The 19102-nt window shown below is 38.9% G+C and overlaps 1 protein-coding gene across 4 annotated transcripts in view; it reads right to left on the bottom strand.

Moving 5' to 3' along the window:
• TRAPPC9 (trafficking protein particle complex subunit 9) overlaps positions 1 to 19102 on the bottom strand; it is a 518594-nt gene that overhangs the window by 445029 nt on the left and 54463 nt on the right. For all 4 annotated transcript variants that reach the window (XM_042785807.1, XM_042785806.1, XM_042785809.1 and 1 more), the window contains 2 exons: positions 15309 to 15454; positions 6422 to 6507 (listed from right to left, as the gene is read on the bottom strand). In XM_042785807.1, the coding sequence (XP_042641741.1) occupies positions 6422 to 6507; positions 15309 to 15454 (232 nt within the window). The remainder of the gene's footprint in view (positions 1 to 6421; positions 6508 to 15308; positions 15455 to 19102) is intronic.

Here is a 19102-nt window from a genome sequence, read left to right as displayed (position 1 = left end):
ATCCCTAATGAGAAGGACTTGGGGGTATTAGTGGATGGAAAACTGACTGTGAGCCAGCAACGTGTGCTCACAGCCCAGAAAGCCAACCATGTCCTGGGCTGCATTAAGAGAAGTGTGGCCAGCAGGTCGAGGGAGGGGATTATCCCCCTTTACTCCACTCTCATGAGACCCACCTGCAGTACTGCATTCATCTCAGGGGCCCCCAACATAAGAAGGACATAGACCTGTTTGCACAGGTCCAGAGCAGGGCCACAGAGATGATCAGGGGGCTGGAACACCTCCCTTATGAAGACAGGCTGACAGAGTTGGGGTTGTTCAGCCTAGAGAAGAGAAGGCTCCTGGGAGACCTTATAGCGGCCTTCTGGTACTTAAAGGGGGCTACAGGAAAGATGGGGAGGGACTTTATCAGGAAGTATAGTGACAGGACAAGGGGTAATTGCTTTCAACTTAAAGAGAGTAGATTTAGATTAAGATAAGGAATAAATTCTTCACTGTGAGGGTGGTGAGACACTGGCACAGGGTGCCCAGAGAAGCTGTGGCTGCCCCCTCCCTGGAAGGGTTCAAGGCCAGGTTGGACGGGGCTGGGAGCCCCCTGGGCTGGGGGAAGGGGGCCCTGCCCGGGGCAGGGGGGTTGGAACTAGATGATCTCTAAGGCCCCTTCCAACCCCAACAATTCTATGATTCTGTAACAGTAGAAAACAAAACAAAGAAAGCTGTATACAGTATTCATTGTTCCCTAACCCCTGAAATTCTATCAAAATGACAACCTTGGATCATGCTGATCACAAACACAGCATTTTGATCACAGATAACTGCTAAAGCAAGTAAGTTCTCAGCACAATGTATTTTTTTTATAATGCATTAAAATGGATTCTCAGTCTATTCTTTAACAACAAAAGCCATGAAAACAAAGAGCTTTTCTAGAGAACAAATGCAATGCAAATTCCAAACCACCTGCACTAAGCACATACTATGCCTGGACTAGAAATTAAAGAATCTCAAGTGTATTATCACACAAAGAAGAATACAGCATTCATTTGTCTCGTGAAGAAAGTTTTACTACTCAGTAAAACTTTCAAGTTTTTAAAAGTAAAGGTATTAAGAAAGTATAAAACTCGTCGAAATGGAGAAGAACGCAAAATAAACCTCAGTTAGGCTTCAGAGTTCCAGACACAAACTGAAATCAACATACTTACCTTTAAAACTTAACCCACACAAATAAGTTTTAAAAGACAGTGACATGCCCAGAATGTCTGAAAGACATTTTCAATATCGCTAGTTGCTGGATAGCACAATTCAGCAATATCTGCCCAACATTGCCCTCTGGTGCCTAAAATTTTTTTAGATTAACAGTGAAAATCAAATCAAGGCTGAAATACTGTCATATCCCTAACCTAAACATTTTAGACACATACACAAAAAGGAAATAAGTGCTAGATTTTTTTTTCCCCTCCAGCCTTATACCTTATTTTAAATAATAATATTTAATAATAATTTAGTAACTATTGCTCTTTCTAACCTTATAGAAAATTTTTACCCATATACAAGGTTTTCTCCAGGGAATATATGAATCACACAAAAAAACCCACAATTTTACATTTGCTTGTATTCTTATAAAACAATTTAAATTGTCTTAAGAGTGAATATATGCATGCTATTACCACAGCATGTCTTTCAATCACTTCAAACCGCGATTTATTTTTAGAGAAACAAAACAACTTGTATGTAAATGGTAGCATTTGGGGAAGCTGTTAAAACAACATGAGTATGTAACTGTTTTTTTCAGGCTTCACTTACCAACCTTGAAATGCAATCATTCTTTTTTTAAAGTAACGCTGCCTTCAAGTTAGTTTTCAGGCTGAACATATTTTATACAATGCTGTCAAATACTTCACACAAAAACTGTCAAATATTAGAAATAGTAGGGAAGCTTCACTTTAAATAAGTTTTTTTTAGGCATACGTTGAAAACATCAAACATGACCATTTTTATCCCTCCCCCCAGCTTTTTTGTGTACATTCTTGCCCAATATAGCTTCAATTACATGTAGTTTATCAGTAAGTAAAAATTCTCTCAAGATGGCAGAAACAGTACAAAGATGTGAACTCCCTAAAGAACAGTCCATGGAAACAATTTAAACAAGCGTAAGCTAAATTATGGGACTGATTATACATAAAGATTTATCAACATTTTAGATGGTATTTTTAAACATCAACATAGAGCTCTTGTCTAATAATATAGCTTTGAAGATTACAAAAAAAAGAAAAAGTAACAGCCATTCTTACAGCATCATTAATCAAAATACAACACTTAAATTGTCTTCAAATAAATACACACTCCGAACAGAAGGAGAATTACAGAACAAAGACTTTCTTCTTGAATAACAACTTAACACTATAAATTAAATTATCCCTTTGTTTGGGGGTAGTATTTTTTAGTTACTTGATATTAATTTATTAAATAAGGTTTACACTGTTCTGTATATAATGCAGCCTTCTTAGAACCATGGCTATATTTTCTGCAATAACTACAGAAAAAATTCTCTCACTCAATAAATAACACTGCCTCAAAAGTTCTCAACTTTTTTTTTTTTTTTTTCCTTTAATATGAAACTTGAGAAACAAAGAGGAAAACATAGTTAAAATCTTAAGGGACTTAACACACTTTGCAGCGCCTGTTCACATGCATTTTATTTTAATAGATCTCACTAGACTGTACCATGATTTACTGCTTTAAACATTTGTCCCAAGATACAAAATACCAGAGATTTCCTAGAATTTCTGGGATTTTTTTTTGAAGGCCTGAAATCTGAAGGTCATTTTTTTCCTGGATAGAAAAAAAGTCTTAGTAACTGCAAAACGGATAGAGGCTATCATTCACATACCTGAACAAGTCTATACAGAAATCAATATTCCTGGGAGAAAAAGTGTGTATGTACACTTATTTACAGCTGAACTTATCCTGTTAACTTGGGCTCCACCACCAAGATAGCAAAAATATTCTGTCTAATCCACTGCAGTCAAAGCTAGTCAGGCTCATTTTTGTCTCTCAATCTGTTAATTTAAGGTACCCGTTAAGTTTTATTGAAGCACTTCCTTTGATCACCCTTATGACCTCTCCTACTTCGCTTTATTGACTAAAATGCACGGGTTTTGGACCTAATCACTTCTATATTCCATGATTAAATGTTTTCATTCATCATTTTACAAACTCTATTGCACCTTTCAATGGATCAGCTTTCTAACTACACAGACAAAAACACAAAACAGACAGAGGGGTAATACAGAAATGGGACACGCATGAAGAATAGGTATCTATTTAAATAGAGTCCCAAATCATGAATATGCATGACAGGGAATAACAACAAAGATGGGCAAAGAGCTTTGAGAACAATAAAATAAAACAACAAAAAAATCAACTTTTCAGACAGTACAGGGCTTATCATCTGAGCAACACTGATCAAAGTCTTGTGTCCATAGTCCCATATCGAGTCTAAAAATTTGATTTCTTTTATTTAAGCATACCTCAATTAAACTAAATGTACTTAGCATTAATACATCAAATAATGAAAAAAACCTAGAGAAGCCTTTCAATGGGGAATCCTTCTCCTTAACAACTTGTGCTCAATACTAAGTTGTATACTGTCACAAATATCAGCCATAAAAAACAGGAAGACACATTAGGAAAAGTACCATAATAAAAGTTTGCATTGATGCTTCCAGCGTTCATTTAACATGAAATGAGTAGGCTAAGAGAACAACCAAATCATAAATTGTAAGATGAGGGAAAGAGGAAAATTAGAAAAAAGGAGTAAGACTACAGATTTCGGGACAGTTACACGTTGATGAATGGTGAACCACAGAAAGGGTAAAAAACAAAGGAAATGAAGCAATGAAGAACTCCAAGAAGTCTCTGGAAAAAAGCTTTAATGTGTGGTTATACTCCAAAGGTAAGGTACCAAGTCGACAGAAGGAAAAAAGTTGTGGGACAAACAAGCTGAAACTGCCACTAAATGACAGCAAAGGATATGGTTGCTATGAAAATGATTCTATGAGACTAAATCTGAAAGACTGTGATACATGATAAGAAATCAGACAACAAAAGGGCATGGAAACTGCAGGTATGAGTACATGTTAATGAGAAAACATTTTGAAATATTAAACAATGTTTTGAATTATTAAAATAAAATCAAAATAGTTTATTCTTGTGAGAAAGCAGTGACTGTTCTCACATTCTAGAAAGCTCACAAAGGAAACTGGAAAATCAGAACAATTTAGGCAGGGAGAAAATGATAGAGGTCCTCTTGCCCAGCACCCTGCTCAAAACAGGGCCAACTTTGACAGTAGTTTAGATTTTTCACTGTCTTATACACTCAAGTTTTGAAGATTTCTAAAGATGAAGATGCTACGTTCTCTCTGGGCAACCAGTTCCAGTGTACGATCACCCGCATGACTAGAAAAAGGGAATTTTTCACTAGGAAAGTTTTCCATTGCTGCAGTGTGTTCACTGACTCTCACCCTTACACTGGGCACCCCTGGGAAGAGTCTGGCTCCACTTTCATGGTACTTTCCAGAGAAAAGCAAAGGGAATTACCTCAGTATTCTTCTCTTCTACAAACTGAACAGATGCCACTCTTTGAACCTGTCCTCATCTGTGGTATGCTCCACCCTGCCAATCATCTTGGTAATACTGCTGGACTGATACCAGTATGTCAATATTTCTATTGTACAGGGAGCTCAGAACTGGCCTTAGTTCTAAAGACATTGTCTCTCAAACACCAAATCGAGGGGAATAATTACTTTCCTCAACTTGCTGGCTACAGTCTTGATACAACAGACAAATCAAGCAAAATCAACTAATTTCTACCAATAAGATGACATTAGTGCACAGCAGAATTTCTCAAAGCACTCTATTTATGGAGCACTGACTAAAGAATTACATTAATCACTTCAATTATTTGTAGCTAGTTTGCATGCCTGCTTCCTCTTCTGTTTACCAATGAAACTGAAATTCAGTATTAATTCAAAAGACAGAACTTTATCACTCTAAAAGTAAAAAGAAGAATTCATGCTACTACAATTAATTTGCTTAGGGAACGGATGGAGTGCACATCTATGCAAACAACTATTTTGAGTTCTTAAGTGTATGTAAGCACTCATAAGAAATTTCCTCATTAAGAAATTAAGAAATTATCCAAACCCAGTTTTTTAAATATGCAATCACATCATTACTTACACAATATAAATTAGACTATAAATCAAAATGTTCTTAAATAAATTAATTCTTATAGAGAGTCTTCTCTGATGTACAGCTTTACAATTACTTTATCTACTCATTCCTAACAATTTGGAATACTTCTTGAGGGTTAGAGAAAATGCTGCTGAAAAAAACAGGGGTAGCTTCCAAGAATTTCACTATGCTATACACACAATCTTTGGGTATGTTCATAGAAAAACCCTTTCTCTTATGTGACGTATAATCAGTAATTTAGATCAAATTGTTTGACTAGCCACTGCAGTAGACTTACTAATTAAAAAAAAAAAAAAAAAATTATACGCTGATTCACTTAGCCCAACAGAACAGTGGACTCCAAGAGAAGGGATTAATTTTTTAAAGCATTATTAAAAGTAAAAAATATTTAACTGAAAGAAAAACACTGCTTAGGACAAAGTGGAGATTAAGTTGGTTTGGTAGTTAGAGGACTTTTAACCTTTAAATGGGTAACAATCAAAAAAAAAAATCCTGTTAGTTGGCATAAAGAGGGGGAGATAAAAACCAATTTACTTTGTTTCAGGATACACTGCAAGCAGCTGACTGAAGTAGTAGTGGTCTTGGTCTTGATCCGAATAACCTTAGCTGCTTCTCTGGTATTTTAGCCTTTTTTCATCCCTTCTGATCATTTTACCTTACGGTGTTTTCAAATAACATGTGTCATTGGGAACAGCAGATGCATGAGCTGAAGCTTCCATTAAAAAACAAAGCTTCTCTGAACTATTTTAATTCCTCAGATTTTTAAAAGCGTGGTCAAAATGTGAATTTGAAAAGCTAAGATGAATGCAGATTTATAAATTGCAGTAGCAAGTATACACTAATTATTAGGTTTCAGAATATAATTATTACTTGAAAACCAGTATATGTAAATTATGTAGCAAGAGTTCTAGTCAATGCAGAAAGGTACAGAATTGATTTACGGGTCAGTAACATTACAGCATTTAAACACTCTAAGTGGCAGAGATTTTCATTTCAATACTTCATCAACCACAAATATGAGAAAATTGACAGTACTACACTGTTAAACTGAGGTTATACCAGTTTAAATGATGTTTGAAACAATTTGATTTATAGAAAACCATATTTGAAAGTCCAAACGAGATTTTTTTCAGAAAACTAATATAGAGGGGATATTTAGAAAGATACATACCATGTTTTCTACTCGGAGCTCAAAAGGCATAGGGTTGTACACCATCAACTGAACTTCACATACATCTCCCTGGACCCACTGGAAGTCTACATGAAATGATTATAGAATTAATGCAGGAATTACCTAATCATCATGTTATAAAAAAGTTGTAGCAGCTGAGATCTCAGCTATATTATCTTTATGTTTTAATTTAATATCTCTGTATAATCTTCATAGATTCCTATTCAAGTGCCTTGTGGGACATAAGCTATAAATCTCAGTAAAAGCAATGGGTTAAAAGGACTGGAAGCATTCATAAATACAGTAATTTTGCTCCAAATACTCAACATTACCCTGGCAAAATCAACTTGAGCATTAATTCAAAACAGTACTTAAGCACATCCTTAATATTACACACTTAAAGACTTAGATATTTGGAGTTAGGTACAGAACACACATCCCCTTGGCTATTTAAGACTCGGACAAAAAGCAACCAGATAAGGAAAGAACAAAACAGGAAGAAGGAAATTAAAAATAATGGAAACAAGTCTTCATATAGACACAGCTGATGATACAGAGTAAATTGAAGATGATTCTAAATTAAGAAGGAAACAACAGCTCACTTCAGTTTCATACTACTACTTTTTTTGAAAATCAGTAAGTACCTTGGGAGATGCTGTGGGAGGGGAAGATGACACTAGGATTTTTTTGAGGTTCACAAAATGGGGACTTCAGCAATAACACAGTAACTTGGAAAATATTTCAGTAACTTGGAAAATATTAAGGAAATACAATAAAAGATCAGGTCAGGTAGCAAGATGTACTTCCAGTTTATATCTCACTACAAGAGACAGAGGCTCAGCTTTAAAGACACTATTGCCCTGCCAAGTTTAAATTATTTTTTTTTTAATTTAAGGAGGCAAGAAATTTATGGAAGTGAGGTCAGCAGCAGAGGCGCAAGTTCTGAGGAACTGTTCAATGCAGAAAGATTATTTTACATCAGCACTTCATAATCTTTCCAGCCCACAAGATCCTATCTACCTTCCAAATTTCCCACATGTAATGACACGCACCTGACCTTCAGACTTAAAACTGAATGTGACAAGAATCTCTATACAAGCTGAGGACCCGCAGTCCGAATAACCAAAGGTGGTTTAACTGTATCTGTTGAATCAATCATGACTTTAAGCTAATCTAAACTGGAACCGGATTCACTTTTACTAGTTTACTCAGTAACTTTTACATACATTACTAACACTTTTTTACTAGGATATCAGAAAGTCCCTGGTAAAAAACACAGGATTATTAACATAAAGACGGTAATTCACAGTTGAAACCATCTGTACTCTAATGGTACATTCACAATCATTTTCTATCTGATTACATTTTACAAGCAATATTAGAGAGCTCAAGGGAGATGCACTTAATGGCAATGTTTACCTCCAATTAATGCTAGTGGAAAATAAAAGCATACATTCAGGGATAGTAACAGGTTCTGTTACTATGAAACGTGAAAAGCAAACCTGTTGATTAAAACAAAGCATTTGAAAGCGCAACGGTGTGAGATACTCTGTAAATTTATTTTTATTTAACTGCTTATTAGTGTCCACAGTGTCTTACGCATCCTGCAGTCCCCAGAAGGATCAATTACTCCTCTGAGAAGCCACTGTCCAGAGCTTCAAAGGGACCTAAGGACTGAAGCCCCGTGGTGATTATCTCGATAAATGCAGAAACTGGTGGTAACCAAAGTAGGCGCTTCAGGACTTCCAATTAATTTCTCCATTACAAGAACTACCACAAGACCAGAATGTCTTCTCTTGAAATGCTTTCAATACAACCGTGTAAAAAGTGACCCTGAAAAAGTCAGTGACCAGACAAACAGGTTGGAAACTCTTGATTTCATCCAAGTATTAGACTAAACAAATGCAAACCACTGACTTGCCTGATGCTTTATATATCTGTCTTTCCTTCCAAAAAGAAAGGATTCTGGGCTCTTTTCTTCATTTTTACAGGTATGATCCCTCCCTCCCTCCCTCAGTGTAGAAACCTCCCTGAGCTACCTCCTTACAACAGCCCTGAAACCGCAGGAAGCCGACGCCGGTAGCGCGAGCAACGGCACCTGCCGCCTGCTGAGAGGAGCGGGAGGCTTGCGAGGTGCCGGCGGGGTGTCCGAGGCAGTTTCGGGGCCCGCCAGACCCTCGGGCTGTGGGTGGGGAGCGACCGGCTGGCGAGGCGGCAGGTCTGCCCGGAGGAGAGCGGCGGGCGAGAGCTGGCGGGGCCGGCTGGCCCCACGGCCGGGTCAGAGCGCGGGGAGCCGCGTGTGAGGGGAGAACTAAAATGATCAGAAGATAGGTATTTGTGGAATACAATTACTAAGATCCTCTTAAGCCGTTTTAACCATTGTGCTGCAGACGGGACCACACAAACGCTAATCTTTTGAGGACTAGTTAGAATAACTGTAGGATAAGGAACTCATCAGTAATCTTCCTTGAGACGGTTCGGCCTTGCAGTAGCGGGTGCAAAGAAACACAAAGCTAAGGAGGCTGCAGACTGTCAACAAAACCAGACCAGGCCAGCCTTGAAGGACAAGATCCACGTGACCACGGGACTGAGTTTGTGCAGAAGTAAGGGTCAACTGGAGGACATAGACTACGAGCCTTCATGTAAAGACCCTCAGCGACCATCTGGAGACTCCAACAGACATGCGCAAGAGACATTAAGGTGTTCTAATGGGCTCCTGGAAAAGCTATGTATATGATAAAAACCGTAGTGAATATGTATGATTAAGGTAGTGTAAATGTTACTTGATTTTGTCTTTACACGCACACGTTAGGAGGAGCTATCTCCTAATGTGTGTCCGGCGCTGTAAGAAAGAATGCTGGCTTTACAAAACTCCAAATTTGAGTCTTGGACAGTGAATTCATTTCTGCCTTCCGGTGAGGGGAGCGGCGCCAGCGGCTGGGCGGGAAGGGCTGCTCTCTCTGCTGCTGCGCGCTCTGCCTGTCCTCCGGCGCAGCCCGCTGCCCCGACGGCCACCCCAGCTGGCTGGTGCTGTGCAAGCCGACGCAGCAGCGCGGGGGCTCCGGGGAATTAGAAGGCCGATTAGGCCGTGCTGTGAGGTTGGCAGAAGCACGGTGGTCGAGACCGGGCAAGGGCTGTGCCCGGCAGCAGGCGGGAATCGGCTGCCTTGCCCGGAAAGCCTGGGATGAGTGGGGGCAGCCGGCCGGCCGGAGCTCGCTATCAGGGCAGCGGCGGGACAGGGGCAGGGCTGCGGAGGCTGCACCCCCGCCTCCTGGGCGGAGGAGGGTGCACGCTCCCCCTGGGCACGGTGTGCTCTGGTGGGTCACTCAGGCAGCGGGTGGAGGAGCTGCAGGAGGAAGTTGGCAGGTTATGCTGTATTAGGGAGGCTGATCAAGAAATAGAGTTTTGTCTGAGACTTAGCAAGAAGAAATGCTAGGGCCCCGTGGCACCGACCTCCAGAGAATACCGGACAAAGAGCTTCGACTGGCAAACCGACATCACCTTGGAGCAGGAGGTGCCATGGTCTCTTATGCCCCACAGGAACGGGGTATCACTTTGATCCTCGTCCTTTTATGTACCTGTCAGCAACAGACAGGAGGCCTTGGCTGCGGACAAAACCCATGAGCAAATTCACAGGGAGAAGCCGCACCAGCATCACACAGTAAAAGCTGCCAAAGGACACGGCGAGTGCTGGGAATGTGTGACTGCTGAGATGCACCGAGGCACCTACCTGCTGGCCTGGTCTGCTGTGAAAGGAGGTTTGCTGCTTGCCAGGAGCCAAGACCTGGGGTGTCACAAAGAGGTGACTGCCACAGCTGGTTAAACGTACAGGCTACTGTTGCCTGCTGCTTTTCCATGTGGGCACCAATGACATGGTAAAGCAAAACCTGCGCAAGATCAAGCAGGACTTCAGAGCCTCGGAGGCGCAAGTAAAGGGTACAGGGGCCCTTTTCTTCTCTGTCTTGCCAGTCAGAGGTAGGGGTGCAGGCAGAAGTCAATGCATTTTGCAGATCAATACCTGGCTTTGTGGCTGGTGTTGTCACTAGGGCTTTGGTTTCTGTGATCATGGGAAGTCCTTCAACGAATACAGCCTATTGGGGAGAGATAGGATCCACCTACCGAGAAGAGGCAGGAGAATCTTCACCAGCATATTGGCTGACTTGCCAATCTTACTTTATAATAACGAACTTGGGGTGGTAGTGTCCAAAGCTGTGACAAAGTGCAAAGTCCTGCACCTGTGATGACATAACCAAAGAGATCAGGACGAGATAGGATTTCTGTGTGGCTGGGAAGTAACTTTGATCAACGGGACCTGGGTGTTGTGGCAGACAAGCTGAAGAGGAGTCAGCCATGTGCTGCTGCAGCAACACAGGCAGATTGGATCCTGGGCTGCATCCGCAGGGACGTTGCTAGCAGAGACAGAGATGTGACCACCCCACGCCACTCAGCCCTTTCCTGGTCGCACAGGGAGTACTGTGTCCAGTTCTGGTGCCCACAGCTCAAGGAAGGCACAGACTGTAAAGGATCCAAAGGAGTGCCACAAAGACAATGAAAGGCTGGAGAACCTGCCTGATGAGGAAGGTAAGGCTTAAGAAGCTGGGTCTTTTTCTCCCTGGATAAGAGAATGCTCGGGGGGGATGTCATCACAGTATTCCAGTACTTAAAGGGCAGCTACAAAGTGCACATAGGCTCTATTTTCACAAGGGGCCACATGGAGAAGGCAGGAGGCAATGGGTACAAGTTGCACCAGGAAAGGTTTCATCTCATGATAAGAAAGAAAGTTATTACAGCAAGAAAAATCATTCATTGGAACAACCTCCCCAGGGACATGGTAGAGTCCACATCATTGGAGCTTTTCAAGATGCAATTGGACAGTATGCTAGATGATATTATCTAGGCTGTCTTCCCCATGAAATGTTGGACCATAAGATCTTTCAAGGTCCCTTCCAATCTGGGCTGTTCTGTGATTCTATTATTTATTTGCAGGGCAGGGTGGGGGAAGATAAATAGATACATAGTCTTGTCGTTCCTGCATGAAAATGTGACTAGTCCTACCACCACCAAAAAGACACTCCCACTTCTAGAGATTTCACTAGGTGCCTCTGCTTTCCTTTCCAGAAGGTCTAGCTACTCCATGTAAAAGACACCAGAGCAAGGCTACAGGATTGCTTCTCTGGGGGAAATGATTTTAAAAGGAAAGGTAAAATCAGGTTATATGGTCCTAGCTAAAGAGCCGTATTTATATCATCTAGTATAGGTATGACATTAGTTGCTAGATTTACTAATGGAACTATATTATACATTCTTGCTGCTTTGAACTATCACCACTTTAAAATAAAAAAATACTTTATGTCAAAAATCAGTAGGTTTGATTCTTATAACTACCATACAATTAAAGCAATTTAACCAGAATATAATTATTCCATTTATTGTTTCCAGTCAAAAAGTCTTATCAAGCTGAAAGCTGAAAACATTTCCTCGAGACTTTCTAAAGGGTTTTGTTTCCCTTTGGTTTGTCAGCAGTACTTGATTTCCTTTGCTATAACAATAATTTAAGCAAAATATAGCTTACATATTTCCATGTAAGAAAAACACAGTTCATTTGTTATTGTCATTCTTTTTAATTAAATACATGCCATTAGAGTATTCTCATTAGTTTCAAAGTTTATTAAATTTCTCAGCTTCTTTCAAAGGAATTATCTGATTTTATTTTGTATACTCTTTTGTTTGTGAAACTTTAAATGAAACATTAGAGGCTTTTAAAAGTGAAGTACTGTGTACGTACTTCAAAAGACAAATGCTTTACAGGATCACAAGCAGTTCAGACATCTCTTTAGGCTAAATAAAAACCTAAACAGAGAAACTGCCCTGTATAATATAAAACTGCTATGGTACACACAGCAAATCCTAACTTGAACTGTTTCAAAAAAATGCAAGTTCCTTTTGTATCCATCAAGGAACAAGATTATTGCAGAATACAACTATTTGAGAAGGTTAGCAATAAGGTTTTATTTAAATGAAAAAAAAAAAAAAAACAACATGACAAGGTATATCCAAGAGATTAAATGCTGAAATTGTAATTGTGATATATTTTTCAACAAATTATTGAGAGAAATAATATAAACTATTTTCCAAATAAATATTTCTTTAATGCAAAAGCACCTTAAGATGTTCCCACACATCTTAAATTTTTAAAATTTCTTATCCTTTTTTAAATTTCTTATACTTTATCTTTTGAAATCAAAGTAGTACTGCAGCAAAGTAGCACTAAGACATGTCCATCCAAACTGCCAGATAATAATCCATACCTCTGCATATTCCCTAATTCCTCATGTTCCTACTATTTATTGAAAAACCACATCATCGTAAAACAAATTAGAAAATGTGCATGTTCTTCCCAAGGTGAGAGCTATCATCTTAATTATAATCAGGGGTCCACAGCACAGGCAGGTCAAATCTAACATCTAACCTAGAAGACTGTGTGGAATAAGCATGAAGCTTTCTCCAAGTACTGGCTCTGTGGGCCAGGCACAGTCCAGATGAAGAAGCTAAGTGGTTGCTACACTGATGGAGAAAATTAATTTTAAAAGTAGGTGAAAGAAGACTGTCAGAAGGGTAAAAAAGGAGAGAGACTGTCCTGGGTTCGAGTGAGTGGTGGGGTTTTTGGTAGCAAGGGATGGGGTTACAGCAGTGGCCCCCTGTGAGAAGCTTCTTGAAGCTCCCCCGGCTCCAAGTCAGCCCCACCTCTGCACCAAGGCTGAGCCAATCAGTTGCACCTCTGTGATAATGTATTTAAGAAGGGATATGGTGAGGAGGAGTTGGACTTCTGAGGAGGAATTGTGGCAGTTGCATGAACACCAAGGTCAGTGGAGTAACAGAGGAAGAAAGGACGGGGGAGGTTTGCCGGAGCAGAGACCCCCCCCTGGATCCTGTGTTGAGACAGCAGGGTGGAACCCCTGCCACCCACGGAAGTCTGTGGTGGAATAGACACCGATTTATGGCCTGTGGGGGCCCCATATGGGCAATTAAGATGACTGTGCTCAAAGCCAGCCGGGACCCTCTGGGAAGAAGTAGCCCCCCGCTGCTGTAATTCAGCGCTGGGAGGATTGCAGCATGTGGGGGTGTCCCACACTGGAGCAGCTCAGGAAGGGCTGCAGCACGTGGAGGGCACTCCAGTTCAAGAAAGTTGGTGTCCCACACTGGAGCAGCATGGGGAATGCTGCGGTCTGTGGGAGGGACTCATGTCAGAGAAAGTTTGTGGAGAACTGTCTCCTGTGAGAGGGGGACCACAGTGGAGTAGAGGGAACAAGTCCCAGAAGCTCCACCCACCAAAGATGGAAGAAGCGACAGCACTGACTGCACCCCCCATTCCCTGCCCCTGTGCTGCTGGGGGGAGGAGGTAGAGATATCGGGAGCAGAGCTGAGCCTGGGAAGGAGGGAGGGGTGGGGGGAAGGTGTTCTCAAAATGTGGTAATGCTTCTCACTTTCCTACTCTGTCTTGTTAAGTGCTGTTGTTGTTAGTGCCTGTAATAAATTTATGTACTTTTTTTTTTCCCCTAACAAGTCTGTCTTGCCCATGACCACAATGGGTGGGCCCTCCCTGTCCTATCTCAAATCCCAAGCCTTAAGCTTATTTTCTCCTTCTCAGTGCTGGGGAGGAAGGGGGAAATGAGCAGCTGCATGGTGCTCAGTTGCCACAACAGAGACAAAAAAGAAGGAGTTCCAGAGAGCAATGCAACACACTACAATACAAATACACTACCACTACCAAGAAACAGAGAGTATGGGAATCGTAAAGCATTCCCCACCTCTCTCATGCACTCATGCTTGAAAGGGACAGGGAGCAGGGGACAGAAAATGAAGTTCAGGTGCTGAGGACTGCACACACTTGTCCTGCGCACAAGTTTCTGCCCTAACATATTCCTGAACTACCTATTTTAAAAATAAGTTGGAGTCACTACTGACAACAACCTGCTAAACATTTGTATTTTACAACTCAAAGCATGATACAGAAAATCTAACAAACCTTAATGACATTTCAAATTACTTTTTCTTTTTTTTCTTAATTGATTTTACAGTACTGAAAACAATAACAGAAGGAGCCAAATTAAGATTAACAACATTCTGCAAATTTCTGTATTCAAGTTTTTACAATCAGTTCTATTCCACAGTCACACAAGTCTTTTTTGTGCTGACACTAATGCTTATGTTAAAAATTATCAGCATGTGATATGCACAAAAGCTACAAAAAAGATTACCAATATTTGTAACTTAATCCAAGATTTTAAACAAGCCTTGTAATCTATTTCCAGTAACACAATCGCTGCACTGAAGAGCTGTATAATAAATGAAGTAATCCTTAGCAGAAAATTATTATTCCAAACATTGGTCATAAGGCTTTTTTGATTTTTGCTGAACTGTCTTTAAGAAAAACTGACTAATCAGACAGGTAATCATTGTGAGTTTAAGTTAAATCATAATAGGATATAAACTAGATTATTTTTCTTCTCCTGAAAGTGATGAACTGAAAACCAATTTTAAAATCTCAGTAGTGTAACATTGGGATTCTATGGGTGATGAACTACCACATGCCAGCTTCCTATGGATTTGCATCTTTTGTCCAAGAAATTGCAGCTCGTTCATCCTAATTTATTCCTGTTCATGATGATACCATTATCAGAAAAGGGGAAGCCCCAATAGCGCACCTACCTGAGGGCACCACAGATGACCACTGGCTGCTGCCAAACTGAATGTGCCAAAGTGTGTAAGAGCTAAGTTTTCCCCGATTTCTCTGATTATTTCATATACAAGAAAGTAATGCTCAGGTTCACTTTCCTTGACCAAGAAGGATTTTCTAATTTAACAAAACAACAGAAAATATTCTTACCTATTTTTTTATTTCGTTCTTCCCCGCGACTGTGCGCAATAATTGGAGAATATATGAAGGGGCTTTTGGTTGACACACTCTGACCAAGCAGACTCTTCATTTTGTGAGGTCGAAGACTGGTCGGGAGGTTCAAGAGCTTCACAGATCTGTCAAGTAAAATAATTTTATAATATTTAATTTTATTTATTCCATTTTATTTTATAGTAGATGGTTGTGTTAAAAATTAACGGACAAATACTACATAACACTCGTGAGTAGGTACTGATTAAAATACCTGAAATGGAAAATGTGAAGGAAATACCTACAGTACAAAAGAAAGTAATACCAACACAAGGAAACTAAAGACAAACTTTCAGAAAGTTCTCAAATCAAATACCAAAGGAAAAACATCTTCTGTAGAAACAAAGCCAAAACTAATCAGAGCTGTGATCTGAAATCCAGCTATTAATTTCCAAGCCAAGTGCAGACTGAGTAACAGATACACCACAAGTCCAGTGTTGAGAGCAACCAAATTTTTAACTTAAACCCAAATTAGAAACCAGACAAAATTTAATTGGACAATGTAATACAAATAAAGAACTTCTCCAAGGTGAATGAAACAGATTTTCAAGCAGTTAAAATACAGAATTGCTACTGGAAGAAAGGAAGGAAACATCCCATAAATTTGAGTGGGTTTGAAATTTGACCAGAAAGCAATTACAAATAGACAGAAAACACACTATTTATTAGACTATATCCCTGTTAGACCCAAATCCCTACAGTAAACTTTTAAAAGATACTTAAAGATATAGTAGGCATGTACCAAGATGAGCAACAGGAGTCTAGATAAAACCCTAGGAGACTTCTAAAATTAATTAAGAGGCCAAGTGCAAGAATGCTAGAAAACCCCAACTTCTTCAAAGATTAACTCCTTTCTTCCTCCTTTTCCTACATCCATTTCCAACAGTAAAACTTATCTTACTGGAATTCTTTGATAATGTCACAATAAACCAAAGAGGTTATAAATGTTACAGTACATGATTAAGTCAGCATGTTTTGTGAACTTCTTCAAATACTATGACAAGAGCACTGGAGCACAAAGAAACAAACCTGCCTTCCTCAGCTGTATAGGTTATAGAAACAACTTAAAATCAAGTGTCTTCACTCTGAAAAGCAGACAAGTATTCTTTTACAGGTTAAAAAAGTTCTTCATTATTTACAAGATATAACTGAAGTAATTAAATTTCCAAAGTTACAGGATTATACTTAATTTCAAAACAATAAACTATTATTGAGAACATGAAAATAATGTAAGTCCTCAGCACATTAAAGAACAGTTGTATCAATATCCCACGAATAAAAATACATACATTCAAGAAAATAATTTGTTTTCAGAATTACCCAAATCAAGATTTTAGTAATTCAATTACACAAAGATTATGTGCTACTCATGAAAAATAATGAAGCTGGAGAGTAACACTACACAGACCTGTTATCTCTGTGATATAAAACACCTGGTAAGAACTTACTAGATAACACTAAAAGTATTTTGGAACAAGAAATAAATCACATCCATATATTATCTGTTGGTGATAATTAGTGTCGGCATCACAATCAAATGCAAAATAACAGATGAGCCTGAGGAATGAAAAGAAACTATGACAGATTACTGAATATTTCATGTTTTGAAACCTCTTCTGGTAGAATTTTTTTACAAATTAGAATGCAACTTAAAGCAAATCATGTAAATGATACTTGAAGAAACATTAAATTTTATAAAGTGCTAATAAAAAAGGAGTTTTATTTTATATATAAAAAAAGTACTTTGGCTTATCCATCATTATTATACAAATATTGGTGGATAAACTTTTTTATCTTAATGCATAACCATGGAAGGAATGTTCTTCAACCACATATCAGACAGCTATATCCTCACAGATCATACATAGTACATTAATTCCTTTGTGTGAAAAGCTTCAACAACGTACATTTTCTAGCCCCTGGTCCAGCCTTACTGAATTCAAATGAGTGACAATTAGGAATTACAAAATAATTTCACTAGTTACCCAGAAGATCAAAATCTTCTATTTGGAAAAAGTTGTGTTAATTAAAACCAACCTTGCTTAGAGGGGCAATGAAAAAAAATTGAGAAAAAAAAACACTCTACTAAGTAAACAGAGGGAAGGAAAAAAATGACGCCAAGTAAATTTAAAGCAGTAAGAAACACATATAAGAACAACTAAAAGACATCAGTGGTGAAAAGGAAGAAAGGTCTTTCTTCAGGTAAGTATATTAGTAAGAAAAACAGTTTTAACTCAGCTAAAGTATGAAAATTGGACTAGTGCATCTATTAGACTAGAAAGACAGTAAATTCTTTTATTTCGTATTAGAGAAAATACTAGATGATGATTTTATAGTATGCTATAATGGAATACTTCCCAATTCAAGATGCTTTTAATTTCTGATGCTTCATTAAAAGAAATGAAAATTCATCAAGGAGCTTTCCAGATTGCACTGCAGTATTTGAAATGTCAAAAAAAATAATCCCCAAATTCCAAAGGCTAAAATAAAATATATAAAAATATGTTAATATTTAAAGCATGTCAATAATAGATCAAGCATCTAGTTAAAAGACATGATACACACACAAAAACCAAAAAGACTATAAAGAATACCATCCTTAAATAATGGACAGCTAGACATTAAATACTAGTTAACATGAGTAATGAAATATAAAGATTTTGCCAATCCAAATCTCTTTTATTTCTTTATAGGTATCAGGGAGAAAAAGTTAACAGTGTAACTGTGTTCCACTTTCACTGTGGCATTTCATTCAATGTTTGACGGTATTTTGATTAAGAAATCTGCATCCAAAATAAGCACCTCACATTAAATGGATTAAAACCTAGTAGACCATGAAATGCCAAAAGTAAATAGAGGTCATCATCATCAGTAAATGTTTACGTTTCTAGAGGGCTATAGCGTGGATTGAATCTTAAACTTAGGTTATTCAACATTGATCAAAACCACATTTCCACACATTTATCATTTATGTCTCAAAAATCAACACGACTGAGGCTCTGCAGTCCTGCAGCACGAATATTTTCCAACTAGCCAAACAGCTCTATAACACACTAGGTCTGCTGTGTAGATGTAACTGGAGGCTTTATGTTTAGACACAACTAGTGTTTTGGTGGATTACAGATTTTTTTATCACTGTGGTTTTTATAGAACTTTCAAAGGACAAGAAGGGGGAAGGGGGTGAGGAGCACAAACAGCAATTCTTAGCTGTTAAATAATGTTGATGTTAGATTCCTCACCCCAGGGCAAAACAGCACCAACTATTTTCAACACTACAAGCGCAGCCAGGTCAGCATAAGCTGATGGTGTAACCAAAGCACCTGGATGGTGAGCAGTTTGTTAAAGCTAGCCGTGGGAATAACAAGTAAATGTAACGTGCTTGTCCATTTCTCTCAGCATACAAACCATTTTAAGTGAGGCAGAGCCTTTCCTGTTGAAGTCTTGGTAATCTGTTGCCAAAGTTTTGGCTGGCCTCTATACGTACAACTTCTATAAAAAAGGATTCAATTGTAATTTCCCGTATCTTCCAGACTTAAATTTTCTTCAGTATTCAGCATGGAGAAGAACAAGATAGTGCTATGGAATATGTCTAGTACAATACACCTCCTCCATGGTTTAAAAGCTAGGCAAAAAGCAAAAACCTGAGACTAATTCATTTAACACTTTACAGCTAAACACAGTGCTGCTTTTTTTAGCACAAGTTAAGGGTTACACTCAAGGGAACTTTAGCATTG

Source organism: Tyto alba, unplaced genomic scaffold (assembly GCF_018691265.1).
Source record: "Tyto alba isolate M040663 unplaced genomic scaffold, T.alba_DEE_v4.0 Super-Scaffold_9, whole genome shotgun sequence".
Classification (NCBI taxonomy): Eukaryota; Metazoa; Chordata; class Aves; order Strigiformes; family Tytonidae; genus Tyto; species Tyto alba.
This window is presented reverse-complemented; position numbering and strand designations above follow the sequence as displayed.